At 40.0% G+C, this 18,651-nt stretch overlaps 1 protein-coding gene across 5 annotated transcripts in view; it reads left to right on the top strand.

Moving 5' to 3' along the window:
- Window positions 1-18,651, top strand: part of LOC139763402 (tyrosine-protein kinase Dnt-like) — a 487,587-nt gene that overhangs the window by 304,925 nt on the left and 164,011 nt on the right. For all 5 annotated transcript variants that reach the window (XM_071689406.1, XM_071689407.1, XM_071689405.1 and 2 more), the window contains one exon: window positions 11,135-11,262. In XM_071689406.1, coding sequence (XP_071545507.1) covers window positions 11,135-11,262 — 128 coding nt within the window. The remainder of the gene's footprint in view (window positions 1-11,134; window positions 11,263-18,651) is intronic.

The raw sequence follows: 18,651 nt of genomic DNA, 5'->3' as shown, positions 1-18,651 counted from the left end.
TTTTATTATTATTATTATTATTATTATTATCATTATTATCATTATTATTATCATTATCATTATTATTGTTATTATTATTATTATCATTATTATTATTATTATTGTTGTTGCTGTTGTTATTGCTGTTGTGATTATTGTATAATGCATTGAATAGTGTGTGAAAGGAAAGGTCATAGTCTGTTAGGGCGAAGATGAGTGTCTAAAATTGTAATAGTCACAGCCGAGTTATATATGTGAGCGTCTTTGGTCCTGACGGCATTAAGAATGGAGGAGAGTGGTCGTGTTAGAAATGATATTCCTGAAGATTACTAATATGCAGTATGAAGTGGGTTGACCATGTAAGAAATGACCTGTGTAAGAGCGAATTGCGGGAGTAAACGATTTTCATTGTGGGGTCTGGCCAGAATGTATTGAAATGGTTCAGATATGGGTATCCTAAACGACGACAAGACATAGAATGCACATGTCAGAAATAGAGGGAGCTAGGGGAAGGGAGATACCGAGGAGATGAAAGAATGGAGTGTAAGAGGCTTTGAATTATGGTAGCTTTAGCATTCTGGAGGGAAAGAATTGAATCAGTGTTGTATACACGGTTGAGGGTGCAGTATTGTGTTCCACCAGAGCATATGAAGTGGTCAAGGGAAACCACAGAATAGCGTGGCTCTGCTGTGGGTGGTGTGCTTTGGTTTTGATACATATTATACATAACGTTTAAAGACTACTCGTGGGCAAACGAGGTCGTTTTTCGTCTGTTCTTGATGCCACTTGCAAATATGTATAACAATAAGAATAACAATAATAATGATAACAGTAATAATGACATTGATGATAATAATAGTGATAATGATAATAATGATATCTATTATCATTATTATTATTATTATTATTATTATTATTATTATTATCATTATTATTATCATTATCATTCTTATTATTATTATTATTTTTATTATCATTATCATTATCATTATTATTATTATTGTAGTTGTTGTTGTTGTTGTTGATGTTGGTGGTGGAGAATGTGGTGTTCAAGTAGGACTGGAGGAAGTTGGGTTAGGTTAGGTTCCACGTGGAGGTGGGTCTGCGTCAAGAGTGAGTTAAGTTACTACGGCTGTTTGATTTGTGTGGGTGAAGTGTTGAGGGAAGTAAATGCTGTGGATGGTAGGGGGCGTGGGGAGCTTGGAGATGAGTAAGTTGCTGTTTGCAGACGACACTGCTCTAGTGGCAGGGTCGAGAGGAGGATGCAAGAGCTGGTGACTGAGCTTGGAGAGTATGTATGAAAAGAGCAAGTTGAAAGTAATGTGAATAAGGATGAGGATTAGGAGGCATGGGGGTCTGTAGCTTTTAGGGGAAGGTAACCTGTTTCTCTAAATATTTCTCACGCTCATTCTCCAAGGTAAACTTGATCCACACGTCTTCTACCATTCCTGAAGCTCAGTAACCACTGCCATACAACTTACCAGATACATTTAACAAACTTATACCTCTGTAAATTGAACATCCACTTTTGTCCCCCTTGCCTTTATACAGTGACACTATAGAGGCATTCCGTTAATCCTCACCAGAGCCATACAAGCACTGAATATCCTAACCAATCAACAACACAATCACCCCTTTTCATAAGAAATTCAGGTACTGTCCCATCCACTCAAGCCACTTTGCCACACTTCATCTAGCACAACGCTTTCACCACCTCTTCTTTCACCAAACCACTTTCCATGACTCTCTCACTTTGCATACGTCACGTTTAAAGCATTCGACATCTGTCTCTATCGAACACATTTAATAAGTCTTGAAAATACTCAATCTATCTCCTCTTCACATTTCTGCCTGTTGTCACTTCCAGATTTGCCCCTTCACCATTATTTTTCTCTTGTTTTTCTTACACTATTAACCTCCTTCCACTTTTTCATTCATTCTGAAGTTTAATGATGTATGCTCAACCCACTTTTATTAACTCTCTTTTTCAACCCCTGTACCTTCATCTTGACTTCTTGCCTCTTTACCATGTACATCGCGTCACTTAACACTGCTTCCCCGCAAATAAAACCCATACACCTCTATCATCTGTTTCACTTGCAAGTTAATTTTTCATCCCACGCCTCGCTACCTTTTCTCAGCTATCCACCTTCCGCATATCACTTACTTAACTCGCACATGTAAGTAATGTTTCCGTAACACCCACCTCCCCCCGCCAGTTCTCACCCACTCCTCTAGCTTCATTTACATTCACCTTTTGCCAAACAATACTCAATTTCTCGTGTTATCTTTCCTCACAAACCTCTTTTCCAAGCTCATTCACTTACACAGCCCTCTTCCCACCCATAGAATTTCCTCTTTTCCCAAAGTTTCCACTAAGTAATGATCTAATACCCAACCAACTATCTCACACAACGGAATCACAATCAAGAGTTTCTCCTCTGCCGCCCATTACTTAATACATTATTTAGTACATTACTTAATACATTACTTAATACATATTCCAGTAATACGTCCTTTTCATCTTTCCTACTCATCCATATATACTATGTATGTCCTTCATTTTGAACCAAGTATTCCCAGTCACTATATCTTTTCAGCACAAAACTCATCAAGTTGTTCACCATTCTTATTAACAACAGCAGATAAGCCATGTTCCCAATCATACCCTCAACTGCCACAATACCCACTCTCGTATTCAAATCACCAGTCACTAATACTCGATCATTTGCATCAAAACTGCTGACACACCCAAAAAGCTTCTCCCATAATGGTCGTTTTAATCCGCTTATCTGCAGGTGCATAAGTACAAGTAGTCATCTTGATGAGTCAGATACAATATAAGTAAGGTCTTTTCAAAGGGTTGGCAAAAGCTGGAACTTTTGCTGAATTAATTCATGAACTTCATGTTGTATTCGTTTAGTACATTCTCATATCAAATCTTTTCCATTCATTGAACATTATTCTTTAGACACCAAATCTTAGAATGTACACGAATATTGTGACTGTCATTCCTGTAGACAGTTTTAGTTAGTCCATTGGGTATTATTGCTGTTAGTTACATGACGAAAATGGATGAATTTTGTGCTTTGTTTCACGTCGAACCTCTGACTTCTTTCCGCCATCAGTATAGAAAGAAATATTTAAAAAAATCATTACCAACATATTCTTAACACAGATCAAAACCTTTCATAGATGAATTACTATTTCTACATTGGCTGTCATACAATGCAAACTTCTCTGATAAATGAAGCTAGTCTCTACCCCATAACTCAACAGGACGTAATCGGGCATTCGGGCCGCCGGAGAGGCCATTGATACCATGCGGTCGCTCTCTAAATGACGGTTATTGCTTCGAATCCTCGTTCTAGCAGCTACTTAGAGGCTCAACTACTTCGAAACCTTATTCTTACGTTAACTCCCTGTCTCGGCAACCGCGGCTCCTCCCTCCGCGGGAAAGTTTAAATGCAAATCGAATTTTCCCCTCAATTACGTCTCTGTTTGAGACCGTGGATGTAGGAGAGGCTGCAGTGGTCAGCTACAGCAGCGGCCACTGTAGACGGGATGTGAATAATTGAGGAGGACATTAAGCCGTGCTTCGGGATAGATGGGATAGATTAGACTACATGGTTCCCAAAATTATACCGGTGTTACAGCGCTGTGAATGCTGGTGCCACCTCTGTGAGTGCCGGTCTAATATGCCATTCATCTCGCTTCGCAGCTGGCCATCACCGTGATGGCCGGCTTTGTTTTACTGTTGCAGTCTACCGTCATATAGTGACAGCTATTGATGGTGTGTTTATTGGACCTCACTAGCAAGTGTGTCCGTATAAAAGGCCCATTTCTCGAAATACTTTTATTGTATGTGGTTTTCAAGACAAATATTTATCTATAACGTACAGGGAGGGAGTTTTACAATTTTGAGGGCCAGATTTTGAATTTTCTCTTAAATCGAACAACACCTTGAACTTTTGCATGTTATCTACAGTCTCGGTCTCATCATTACGTAATTACCTATTTGTACTGTACGGGGAGGAAGTTTTTTACTCTTAAAGTCTCCATATCATGTAACTTCTGTGTTTATTCAACACTGACCACGTCCCCTTTCTGCTTATTCCATTCGTCCACTACTCGTATGCTATAAAAGTACTTCTTAATAACTTTTTAAACAAATTTCTTGTTTAATTTCGTGTCTTCTGGTTTTCTATCCCTACATCTTTGGAAGAAGTTTTCACTGTCTGTGTCATCAGTCTCATTTGAAAACTTGAAAGGTTGTAGTCAGTACGCTCCACGTTCTCCTTTCTTCTGTGATGGGCAAATTCAAAGCATTTAGGATCTTAATTCTGATACCATTTTCGTTGCTCTCTTCTGGACCTTCTCTTTCAGCTCTTTGTGCTTCTACAACTGCAATGACCAAACCTGAGAAGCATATTCTAATGTTGGCCTTGTGTAGGATGTGAACAGCTTGTTGAATATTTTCATAAACATATGACTGAATGCATTCTGTTATTTACCGGCAGACATTTTGTTGTCTTTACTTAATATTCTCCTGATATGGGACTCTGGCGACAGGTCAGGAACAATATCAACTCTCAAGCTCCTCGCACGTACTGATTCCTAGAGTCTGTCTCCTGATGGATCATATTCATATATATTTTTTTTCATTATTATTCATCCTCTTTACATTTACTCGAACTGAATGTCATTAACCATATATGTGACCAACTTTGGAGTCTGTATGTGTCCCCTTGTAACTTGATGCAATCCTCCTCATTTTTCACGTCCTGTATGACCATTGCGACATCTGGAAACGTATTTGAATATGAGTCCATACCCTCTGGCAAGCCATTTACTCAATTCAAGAAGTATAGCAGTCCCAGAACAGAATTCTATGGCTCTGCACTGGTGTCCTTCAACCACTTGGAAAAGGCTGCTTCGCCTGTCTCCTTCCTTTAAGTTAATCCTCTGTCCACTGAAGGAGACTTCCCCTTATTTCTGCCAAGTTATCCTCCCATTGGAAACAGTGTCAGATACTTTCTGGGGGTCCAGAACAAACAATCCACCCAGTATTCTCGTTTGTCTAAAGGCGCGTCTAGTCCTAGCAAACAAGTAAAGGTGAATGTTTCTTCGCTCTTTGTGAACGGATCTTCAGTATAATAACTGAATGTGAAAGTGGCACATAGGGATCATGTTCCAGTAGTTGTTGGTACATCAAAGGGTGAGTTCGTTGCTGCATGGATGGTCTGGATATCGGTTAGTCGCCCATGTGTAGAAAAACCAGTTGATGCCTGTCATAAGAAGTCGTTTGGTGGAACCCTTGCGATACATGAAACTAGATCGTCGAAATGGAGAACAGTGCCTGAGGAAATCTTGCAAAAGTGTTTAATGTGGCAGAAAATAAGAAAAATAATTCTACTCTTGTAGTAGTTAAAAGTTCTTCCCCAGGCATTTCCCTGCACGGCAACACGACTGGTTGCAGCGAAAGCTTCCACCTTCAAAGATTTTGTAATATCTCGGAACATGGCCGAATTTAGCGAACATGAATCATCCGCGAGTGCGGTACCGAACCGCGAGGGAATGCTAGCTCACTGGTGCGCGCTCATTCCTGCACGTGTTCGTTTGATAGGTCTACATGCACGTTAAGGCATACTTTATAGTTTATAGTTTAAGAGGTTTATTAAACATGATCTTCTTTCCCTGAAAGCATATTTTCTCTCACTTAGATGATTTCTCCTCTGCAGGAAGTCACCCGTCACACATTCGTTTTCCAGTTAGTTTTTACAGTACCTTACAGACTACGCTTTTAAGAGAGACCAGTCTGTAGATCTTCTCTCCTGCCTGGTCTATTCTCTTATAGATAGACATGACGTTTGCTCTTTTTTCATTCCCTCGGCACTTTGCCTTTCTCCAGCGACATTTTTAACAGTATTTTAAGTGGTTTATCAAGTGTACATATATGCACGCATCTCTAATACAAACGTGAAATTTCGTCAGGACCATGAGCCTTGCTTGGGGCAAGAACTTTCAGTAGTCTGTCAATGTCTTTCTCCTTTGGAAGTAATTTTACACTGGGGCTTCCATTGTAAAAACACTTCTAACATGTCAATCGGTTCCTCGCATATGCTTACATTTACATCGCCTACAGATCTTCTCTTTGAATTCCTTAACGTGATTAGCTGTCTCTATTAGGCAATCTATTCTTGATAGATATATGAAAGAATTTCGGATTTTCTCCTGTCTTGTCCACAATATTCTTTTCCAAGTTTCTCTGCTCTTCCTTTCTTGTCTTGCTATAATCGTTCCTTGCTCTTTTATATCTTAAAAACGCTGGCTGGCTGGCTGAAGTATCGCTTATATCTCAAGTTACAGCACATCTCGAAGCTCCTTTGTTTTTTGGCGTTCTTTACTGAACCATGCCTCCGTCTTTCTCAGCCACCTCTCGACCTGTACTCCTCTGATGAATGATGAAGGCGATCTTGGCAGGTCCTCTGCTGCCTGTGCTTTTTCGTGTCTTGAAGGTGAAGGAACCATTTCTTTTCACGATTCTGTGCACAGTCATAGACTTTGTGACACCAGTTGCCAATTTGTTGTTCCTAAGTTTGGTTGTCACCTTCAAAATCTTTAAAAGTTGTGATCAGGTCACCCCTCACTCTTCTGTCTTCCAAGGTGGCCAAATTTGAAGCCTCTAGCCTATTCCTGTAACGTAACTGTTTTAGTACTATTACTTTGTTCTCTCCTCTGGACCTGCTCTTTGTAGTTCTTTAGGTGAAATGACTAAAACTGAGAAGCCTTGTGTAGATTACGAAAAGCTTGCAAAATATTTCTTAATCCATATACTTAAGATTTACTCTGACGCTTATCAGAAGACAGTTTTTCTCCTTTATCATTCTCCTAATGAGGAATTCTGGTTACAGGTAGGGACGATGTTCACTCCCAGGTCCTTCTCATCACAGAATTCTGAAAGTTATATCGTGCAAGGTGATAATCATACTGAGGTCTTTTCACTTTGTCCCAGCCTTAGTACTTTGCTTGGGGTGAATTTCATGTATCAGACCTACACAGGAGTCTGTTTATGTCCTCTTATAAGCTGAACCAATTCTCCTTGCTCTCCACCAGCCTCATGACTTTTGCATCATCGGCAAACGTATTTAGGTAGGAATAAGTGTGTGTGTGTGTGTGTGTGTGTGTGTGTGTGTGTGTGTGTGTGTGTGTCCTTTGGAAGCATTTTATTTAGGTTCTCCAGCATGGTGACTTGACGATGAAGAAAATTGAGTACTAAGGTCAGGGTGTGAATTGATGACCTCCTATGCCGCTTACCTCACTGCCGCCCCTCACGCCAAGGGTCACACCATGTGAAAAAATCGATCATCATCCCTTTGTGCGAGGGACGCACAGGCGGTTGTGTAAAGGATCCACGACCAGTATGTCGATATACATACGTAAGAGCAATTATGAACCTTGTGTGTTAGGGATATGCGGGTGGTATTATGGACAACTTATAACTCTTTCTGTACAAATGATGACAAAGCGAATGAAGTTGGTGTTGTCTGACAGGAGGAGGAACACATAGAGAGCGAAGAGCCTCCACTAGAGGTTTACGTCGAAGTTTAGGTTGATGGAAGGTCATAGTTCATGATAGTGTATGGACTTCTCCACAGCTCAAGATCTCTTATATATGTTATAGCCCATTCTCACCAGCCTCCCATTACAGGCAGGATGCTAATCCATTAGAGCACCCTATTCTACAGAGCTTTGATTTTTATTTTCACTTTTCCATTTTTCTTCGACACAGTTCTACTCTTTTGCACCAGATAGAAAACAAAATATCAAACCGAAAATTTCTTGATGTGTCCATCTCCTCAAGTATATCATAGCGTTTGATATTGAGTGTAGCTTATAAATCGCTAGGCATTTATCGACATTGTTGAAAAGAGATGGTTTTGAAAAATGTTCGGCAACATAAGTAAAGCTCTTCAAAATCTCTCAGTGGGTTACCCCTCTATCTGTGGGCGCTAATCGGCCTCCACCACCACCTGTGGACTCTGGCCAGGTAACCTTACTACCAGTGGGCGCGGGACAGGCCTTCCTCACCACCTGTGAACACTGGCCAAGTAACCCCAATAGGCCTACCACCACCACCTGTGTGAGCCGGCTGGCCTGCCCCATTGTGTGTGGGGGTGGGCTGGCCATGCCCCATCAACAGTGGTCGCGGGAGAGGCTGCTCCACATTGCTCGTATTAGCTCTATCCTTTGTACGCCTCACACCTTCCTGCGTATTCAGTTCCCCAACATTCAAAGCGTATTTTATGCTATCTCTACGTCTCCAGTTTGGCCTTTCCCTTTTTCCTCCGGCACTTACGATATGTATACCCAGTTAGTCCGCTTCTTCTCACTCATCCTCTCCTTATTTTCAAACTATTTCAGCACACTCTTCAGCTCACTAGTACATACTACTCTTGCTGCCACAACTCTTACCCCACCACTTCCTATTCAATCAATCCACTTCATAACACACACTGTCCTCAAACGTTTCATATCTATCACATTCACCGTCTTCTGTACTTTATAATTTAGGATCGATGTCTCACATCTATAAAGCACAGTTGGGAATAACGTACCTTAAAAGATACTCCTCTGTGTCCACACAAACTTTCCACACACTCAGTGTGCGCGGGACCTTCATCCTCGCACCCACCCAAGGGCTTAATTCAGTTCCCACGGTTCCGTTCACTGCTATGTCAACTCCCAGATTTCTAAGAAATTCATTTTCCCTAAATTCTTTCCACCGAACTCACATTACACCTAACCTGTCTTTCTTCCGCATCTCAGCCTAACAACTTTGCTTTTACTCACATTTACATTGAACTTTCTCCTTTCAGGCTCTCTCTCAAACTGCAAACCTAACTCTGCAGTTTTTCCATCGGATCTGTCACCAGCGGCTGTATTAACAATGAACAGCAACCCCCCACCCCCACCCCACCCCTTCCTTTCTTTCACTCCTGAAAGAATGCAGATTTACCCCTCTCTCCCAAACCCTTGAATTAACCTTCCTGACCACCTTTTCCATAAACATATTAATCAGTCATGATAACGTCACATATCCCTGCCGTTGAGCAATCTTCACGTTGAACAACACACCGTCCTCTGTTCCTGTTTGTACACACAAGTTACTCCCTCAATAAAAACTCCTCACTGTTTCTGTTGGCTTTCCTCTCACACCAGATATTTGTAATACTTTCCTCAAATCCTCTATATGAAATATGTCACATGTTGTATCTAGTTCTACAAATTCGTAATACATTGCTTCTGTTTGACTGTTTCTAGCCCATATTCTTCGAATCATATTCGTGATCCACACATCCTCTACCACTCTTGAAGCCAGATTGTTCCTCCTCATTCAGTTGCTTTGTGCATGCCACGAACCTCTTAATCACCACTCTCCCATTAACTTGCATGGTACACTCAGGAAACTTGTACCTCTGTGATTAGAATACTCGCTTTTTTCCCTTTGACCTTATACAGTAGCACTATTCGGGCATTCTGCTAGTCCTCAGGCGCCTCACCTCATTACCTCACTCGCACACAGCCATAGATTACGGTGGTATGTCACAGTAACCTCAAGCATATACACTATAGGTAAACCACAAAGACCGACGCATATGCAGGTGCCTTGAATGTTCTCCATGAGAAATTTTGTCTCGACAGTAAAATGCTGTAATAGTTGAATCCTTGACCTGCTTGAAAAGTGATGCAAACCATGGAAAAAAAAAGGCGAAAAAAACGGGGAAGCCTGTCGTTAGTGGAGAAAGGTTTTACGTAGATCATTCACAGTGAAATGACCGATTTACCAGCAAAAGCAGTATGTGAAACCATCACTCATTACTATGTCTAGTATAGACCACTCCAAATCAATGCTCGTAAAATTGTAGTCAACTCTCTTAAACCAGTCTACGAGCAAAGAAGAAAAATCCAATGTTCCTAAACAGGGAAGTATTGTACCGAAATTACTCATAAGCTCCAGATAAGCATTCTTAAGCCAAAATGAAACTTGTGATAAAACTAATTCTTGCTAAATCAAGGACAGGCATACGAGAGAAAAGCAGTAATTATGGAGCTTTTAGCGCGAGTTGCGAAGTCCTTCACCACATGAAACTGGCCAATTTAGAACACCTCAGGATGCTGAGAAGGAAACCTTTGAGTGTGGAGGCCAGGCGAGGGGCGCCTTAGCCTCAGGGAAGGACGGTCGCACTTCACAATTAGGCCAACATTCTTACTGGAATATAATGTTTGGTGTTTGTCATTAATTTACACACACACACACACACACACACACACATTATATATATATATATATATATATATATATATATATATATATATATATATATATATATATATATATATATATATATGTGGGGCCTGGATGTGGAAAGGGAGCTGTGGTTTCGGTGCATTATTACATGACAGCTATAGACTGAGTGTGGACGAATGGCGCCTTTGTTGTCTTTTCCTAGCGCTACCTCGCACACATGAGGGGGAGGGGGTTGTTATTCCATGTGTGGCGAGGTGGCGATGGGAATGAATAAAGGCAGACAGTATGAACTATGTACATATGTATATATGTATATGTCTGTGTGTGTATATATATGTATACATTGAGATTCCTATGAGTCCACGGGGAAAATGAAACACGAGAAGTTCCCAAGTGTACTTTCGTGTAATAATCACATCATCAGGGGAGAGACAAGAGAGAAATATAACAGTCAGTTGATATACATCGAAGAGACAAAGCTAGGACGCCATTTGGTAAACATGAGATTGTCCAAAACATTGGTATGAGATATTTCCCAACTCAGTCACACATCCCTCCCATGGTTGCTAACCATTTTTTCCTCACACGGCTATTCCCCATTGCTCAGTCTCTCCCCAGCCTCGACACCCCACTCATGGAACAGTCTTCCATGTACTTAAGATAATCTCCGTCCTCTCTCATATGACCTCCACCAGAAGATGACCTTGCGTGCCTTCGAACGCGGGTCTTAATCCTCTCTGTCCAGCACCTCACCACGTCCTTACTACGCTTTCTAATTAACCTAGCTTCCCAATGACCCTCTCTGACCGAATGATGAGTAACGTGTCCTTTCATCTACCTCAGGCCTGGTGGCGGAGCTTTACTACGTGCGGGAGGGCGTCGTCAATAGCTACGCCCTTGACTTCATCGTGCCCGTCCCAGCCAATTTTACCTACATCTACTTCACCTGGCGGAGCCTCATCAAGCGCCCGGTAGGTGGCTTTCTTGGTGGAGGGAGTTGTGAGGTAGGATTTCAGTAGAAATACTGGGAGATGGATGGGTATGTGTGAGAGAGAGTGAGAGAGAGAGAGAACGGATGGTGTGGGTGTATAAAAGAGAGTGAGGTGGGTGATGAGACAGTGGTGCAGGGAGACGTAAATGGCGCATCTACAAGGACGGTGACCATGCGTAAGGATGGTGATACAGACGTGTGGGATGGTGACAGCTGTGCAGGATAGTGATACAGACGTGGAGGATGGTGACAGGTGTGGAGGATGGTGATACAGACATGGAGGATATTGACAGGTGTGATGGATAGTAATACAGACGTGAGAGATGGTGACAGGTGTCATGGATAGTAATAAGATCTTGGGGGATAATGACAGGTGTGTAGGTGTGGAGGGGAGGTGACACAGACATGACGATTGGTGGCAGATGTGGAGGATAGTGATAAAGACGTAGATTATGGCGAGGTGACAGTTGTGGAGGATGGTTTTACAAACATGAGGGATAGTGACAGGTGTGAAGGATTGTGGTACACACCTGGGGATGATGACAGGTATTGAGGATGTTGATACAGACGTAGGGATAGTGACAGGTGAAAATGATAATCACGCCTGTGTAGCGGCAGACAACGTGGGTAGGTACGGGAGTCAGTGAAGGATATCTGGTGTGGCGCTTCATGCAGTACCTCCTCTGCCATGACTAATAACATTTTGAAATCATCATGCTTAGTATCTAACTGACCATGTTCTGTAACCTGGGTCAAGGCCGTCAATTTCACTCTTAAGATTATATTGATACAGAAATATTGTCATCCAAAAATATGCCTCTATGAATGGAAAATTGCTCGACGAACATGATGATATTCTAAAAAATACAACACAAACTATTGATAACTAAATTCACTGAAATACAAGAAGATACGTTGCGATCTTTCAACATCCTGCACTTCTCAAGCTGAGAGTTTACAAGGTTATGTTGCATTCATATGCCAAAAAAACTTCCAACAACTTATTCCTATGTTTAGAGTATCGGTTATACACCATGCATAGATTCAAGTAGATCAGCCAAATGGCATCAAACACTTGAAAAGTTCGAAAGTCAAGATTGACGGAATTTATTCCAATTTCATTTGTGGGATTGCTTCCTCCTTTCAGCACACTGCAACACCTTTGGTTATATGAACTAAATACCCATAACTCTAGTTGCCTCTCACTGTCACTGCACTGAGGTAGGGGGCAAACTGCGATCTCGGGGAGTTCTATTACGTAACAATACCAGCCGGGAAATGTCACACTTAAAAATCATTTGTTTCAGTCATCAACATCGATTTTCTATAGGACTCTAGCCCATGCTGACCTGGCCGATACCTTCCGATACTTATACAACGTCATAACCCCCGGTATTCTTTTCATGATAATGGCCAAAATATAAATCTTATCTCTATAATAAGCTCGAGCCCAGTGTTTGCGTTCAGTAATGCCTGACAGGCACTTTTTCCTTATTGGTCTTAGGTTAGACTGGCTAGGCTATTGTGGGCTAGACCACGGTAAGCTAAGTTCGTTATGGTTCAGCTCAGTGTATAAGAAAGGTATTGGTCACTTTGATTTTACTGGAGGGAGGGATCAGGACGGTATGAAACACAATCCAATGATTATAACTTTCCGTATGTTCGTGTTTCAAGCGTTATTGATAAACTAAGAAAGTCTGGGGCGAAGAATACTTGCCAGGTATCAGTTATCTAGACATGCATAGGTTTCCCTTAGACTAAGAAGGGAAATCTTGCCTTCCAATTCATTATCAACATAACAGAATCTCACATCAAACATCATGGTGGAAAGGATAACTGAAAATCAGTGGGACGGTACAGTGAGCTGTATGGGATAGTATTTCTGACTGTATCGGATGAATTTTAAGACGCGTTGCCCTTCATTGCTGCATCATTCAGACATAGCTCGTCCATTTATGATCGGCGGATATAGAGTATGCTGACTCACTCTCGCCATTCCCTTAACCTTGTGACAATGAATATGGCAATAGATTTCTATAATTCTTTCTTCGCAATAATGTAAAATTGTCATTATGATAGACTTCATTAACCAGTGGCATAAATATCGCTTCCAACATAGCCATTCATTAAAAAATTTGTTCATAGAAATTGACTGTGCCTTTACTTCATATTAGACGAGGTATATTTATCGCCTGTATGGAAAACAGCTATGTGTTTTCGATTGCTGGTGCGGCAACATAGTTTATATAGCAGCATCAGTAGTGTCTGATTGTTTATTATATCCACGTCCTTTACCAAATCCGTTTCTTTTACTAACATAGAAATCTTAGTCTTTCTCTTGGAAACATCTCTATGGCTTTCTGCTCTTTCACTAATCCCTGAGTTCCTGATTTCTTCTACTATCAGAAGGGGTGAAGATTTTGTATGAATATTCGTTTTCCTTGGTATAAAAATGTGAAGTTGGTTAATACTTATCTAATCAGTTAGCTAAACTACGAAACTCTTGTGAAGCTATCGTTTTCGTGGGACTGAATCATACTGAAAGGTTCACCAGTTGGAATGATAATAGTAATTTGTAATTTCTGTTGGTAATAGTAATTAATGATATTAGTGATAATCAATAATGATAATGATAATGAATATTATAATAATGATAATGATAATAGTAATAATAATAATAATGATGATAATAATGATAGTAATTAGTAATTATCCTTGGGGATAGGGAAGAAAGAATACTTCCCATGTATTCTCCGCGTGTCGTAGAAGGCGACTAAAAGGGAAGAGAGCAGGGGGCTGGAAATCCTCCCCTCTCATTTCTAATTTTCCAAAAGAAGGAACAGAGAAGGGGGCCAAGTGAGGATATTCCCTCGAAGGCTCAGTCCTCTGTTCTTAACACTACCTCGCTAACGCGGGAAATGGCGAATGGTATGAAGTAATTATTAGTAGCAATATTACATTTTTCATACATATTTGCTATTACCCACGTTAGTGAGGTAGCGTTAAGAACAGAGGACTGAGCCTTCGAGGGAATACCCTCACTTGGCCCCCTTCTCTGTTCCTTCCTTTGGAAAAGTAAAAACTGGAGAGGAGGATTTCCAGCCCCCAGGTCCTTCCTCTTTTAGTCGACTCTTACGACACGCAGGGATACTTGAGAAGTATTCTGTCTCCCTTATCCCCAGGTTATCATCATTTCTATCATTATTATTTATTATTATTATTATCATTATTATTATTATCATTATTATTATTATCATTATTATTATTATTATTACTATTATTATTATTATTATTATCATCATCATTAGTATCATTATTATTATTGTCATTATTATTATTATTATTATTATTATTATTATTATTATTATTTCTATTATTATTATTATTATTATCATGATTATTATTATTATCATTATTATCATTATCATCATTATTATTATTATTATTATTATTATTATTAGTATTATTATTATTATTATTACTATTATCATTATTATTATCATCATCATTATTACTATTATTATCATCATTATTGTCATCATTATTATCATCAATATCATTATTCATATAATAATGATAATACTGATATACACTGTTATGATTATGATTACCATTATCATTATCATAATTATTCAATTATCTATTTCATCTGTTTATCATATTTGATCGCCTTTTTCCGAGTCAGCGAGGTAGCGCCAGGAAACAGACGAAGAAAGACCTATCCACTCGTATACCAAAATATGTACATACACGTCCATATACATATATAAATACATATACATAAGCATATACACATATACATATGTACACATATACATATTCATACTTATTTGTCTTCACCCATTCTCTACGCCACCCCGCCCCACTGGAAACAGCATCGCCACCCCCTGCGTCAGCCAGGTAACCCCAGGAAACAGACGAAAAAGGCCACATCCGCTCACACTCATACTGACTCTAGCTGTCATGTGTAATGCACCGAAACCTCAGCTCCCTATCCACATCCAAGCCCCACAAACCTTTTTATGGTTTACCTCAGATGTTTCACATCCCCTGGTTCAGTCCATTGATAGCACGCCGACCCCAGTACACCACATCGGTCCATTTCACTGTATTCCTTGCACGCCTTTCACCTCCTGCATGTTTAGGCCCCAGTCACTCAAAACTCTTTTTCATTCTATCCTTCCACCTCCTATTTGCATTCCCGCTTCTCCTTGTTCCTACCATCTCTGACAAATACATCCCCTTTGTCAACCTTTCGTCACTCATTCTCCCCATATGTCCAAACCATTTCAATATACCCTCTTCTGCTCTCTCAGCCACGCTCATTTTATTTCCACACATCTCTATTACCCTTCCATTACTTACTCGATCAAACCACCTCATACCACACGTTGTCCTCAATTATCCCATTTTCAACACATCCATCCTCCTCCGTACAACCCTATCTATACCCCATGCCTCGCAACCATATGATATTGTTGGAACTAATATTCCTTCAAATATACCCATTTTTGCTCTCTGAGACAACTTTCTTTCCACACATTCTTCATCGCTCCCAGAACCTTCGCCCCCTCTCCCACCTTATGACTCGCTTCCGCTTCAATGGTTCCGTATGCTGCCAAGTCTACTCCAAGATATCAAAAACACTTCACTTCCTCTAATTTTTCTCAATTTAGACTTACATCCCACCTAACTTGTCCCTCGACCCTGCTGAACCTGATAATCTTGCTCTTATTCACATTTACTTTCAACATTTTCCTTTCACACACATATCCAAACTCGGTGGCCAACTTCTGCAATTTCTCTCTCGAATCTGCCACCAGACATGAAATTTGCAGTACCATTTGGACAAAACTTCTTGATGTTCATACAGTACAGATGTGGAACAATTCTAAAAACATACTACTCGAGATTGAAAACATATTCCACGAATTACGAAGAGAATTTGCAATATTTCAAAACCATCATGGTGAATAGAACAGAAGGACTAATCCGCCAAAAGAAGAAAACGTGTAAGAAATTTGAATAGACGGAAACCTATGAAAATCACCAGGAATTAATCAAAATCCAAAGAGAGTGTAAGGTTATAAGACAGAGTAAATGTGAGGAAGAATAAAGAATATCCTTGAAAGTTAAGAATAATCCTAAGGAATTCTTCAAATATATAAGACAAAGGAAAACAGTAAAGGATCATTACGAAACTAATATGACATTCTAACTACTGACGACAAGGAAATGGCTACCATACTAGATTGTTCTTTTAAATCTGCATTCACGATTGAAGAGACATCTTGAATACCGTGACCAATAAAAATGTTTCAAGGATCTGATGAAGAAGAGTTGAAGGTTAGAGAAATAAAGAGCGCTGAAGTACTTAAATACCTGGACCAATTAAATCCTAAGAAATCCAACGGCCCAGATAACTTAGCTCCAAGGTTTTCAAAGGTGGTCAGGAGATGGCTGATACACCCTATAACAGAAATATTCATCATATCTCTATCGGATGGTTATGTCAACTGACTGGAAACTAGCAAATGTTACTCCAGTATATAAAAATGAAGACACAATGTGTGCCTTGAACTACCACCCAATTAGTCTTACATCAGTGTTAGGTAAAATGATGGAAAAAATAATATGAGATAAAATAGTCACGTTTCTCGAGCATAAGATGATATCGGACAACGAACAAGGTTTCCGCAATAGAAGATCCTGCCTGACGAAATTGCTGGAATTCTTTAATGTTATTCATCAGAACTGGGACGATATTCTACCGTCTGATGTGCTATATTTAGATTTGCAAAAGGCTTAATGTAAAGTACCTCACAAGAGACTTTTGAATAAACTCAAAGCAAACGGAGTCGGTGAAGAACTCTGTACATGGATCAGAGGCTGGCTTACCAGAAGAAAGCAGTGTGTAGTATTAAACGGCGAAGCCTCAGATTGGCTAGATGTAATGAGTGGTATGCCACAGGGGTCGATCCTAGGCCCAATTCTTTTCATGATATACATGAATGACCTAGAATTCGGTCTTATATCTAAGATCTCCAAATATGCTGATGACTAAACTAGGAGGTAGAGCTTTAAACAGGCGGGACTGCGAAATGCTTAAAAGAGATCTTAACTTACTAGCAACGTGGTCAGACAAATGACAAATGAAGTTTAATGTAAACAAATGTAAAGTTATGCACTTTGGAGACAAGAATATACGTTACGACTAAAAACTATTCGGAAACTCTCTCACTAAAGTACATAAAGAAAATGACCTTGGAGTTGCCATTAGCAACGATCTGAAATACATTAAACAGTGTCAAGCAGCAAGTAAAAAGGCAACCAAATGTTAGGTTCCACAGCTAGGAACATAGATTACAAGATACCAGATATACTTCTCACACTTCATAATTCTCTAACAAGACCACATCTTAAATGTGCGGTCCAGTTTTGGTCCCCAAAATATCAAAAAGACGAGGAATGATTAGAGTAAGTACAAAGGCGGGCGACAAATTTGATCCGATCCCTTATAAATCTGGCATATGAAGAGAGGCTAAAATGATTGGTTCTCTTCTCCCTTAAAAAACGTAGACTTCGGGGGGACTTAATCCAAGTGTTCAAAAATTCTGAACAATTTCGATAAAGTTAATCACGAACATCTTTTCGAAATACAAGAAAATACGGTTACCATAACAAATGGAATAAAACTCATAAAAGATGCAGTACGGACATGAGAAAAATAGATTCCTATGGGTGTGTTGAGCACTGGAATGATTACTGTCAGACGTAGTATGAATGCTAAGACTATGAATACCTTCAAAAGCCTTTTAGACAAAATTCTATAATTCAGATAAGAAATACGTCAGAAATAATCTTATAAACCGCAGCGGTAACGGAGACACTAGAAGTCTAATGTAACGCATCGTGGAGTCGGTGATAGCTTAAGAAAAATGCTGAGCGGAATTATATTTCCTTGTCAAATGACTTTTATCTTTACTAGACAACCGATTCGTGGGCCAATCAGGCCTCCTGTTGTCTGTCTTTCTCATGTAAACTCATGTAAACCAGTGCTGTATCATCGGGGAACAACAGTTGACTCACTTCTAAGGCCCTCTCATCCCCAACAGACTTCATACTTGCCCCTCTCTCCAAAACTCCTTCATTTACCTCCCTCACCATCCCATTCATAAACAAATCAAACAACCATGGGGGCATCACACATCACTGCTGTAAAAGACCTTCGCTGGAAACCAATCACCTTCTTCTCTTCCTACGCGTACACATGCCTTACACCATTGGAAAAAAAAAAAATCACTGCATCTAGCAGCTTACCTTCCACATCACATATTCTTAAGACCTTCCAAAAAACATCTCTATCAAC

The sequence above is a fragment of the Panulirus ornatus genome, chromosome 47 (genome assembly GCF_036320965.1).
Source record: "Panulirus ornatus isolate Po-2019 chromosome 47, ASM3632096v1, whole genome shotgun sequence".
NCBI lineage: Eukaryota > Metazoa > Arthropoda > Malacostraca > Decapoda > Palinuridae > Panulirus > Panulirus ornatus.
This window is presented reverse-complemented; position numbering and strand designations above follow the sequence as displayed.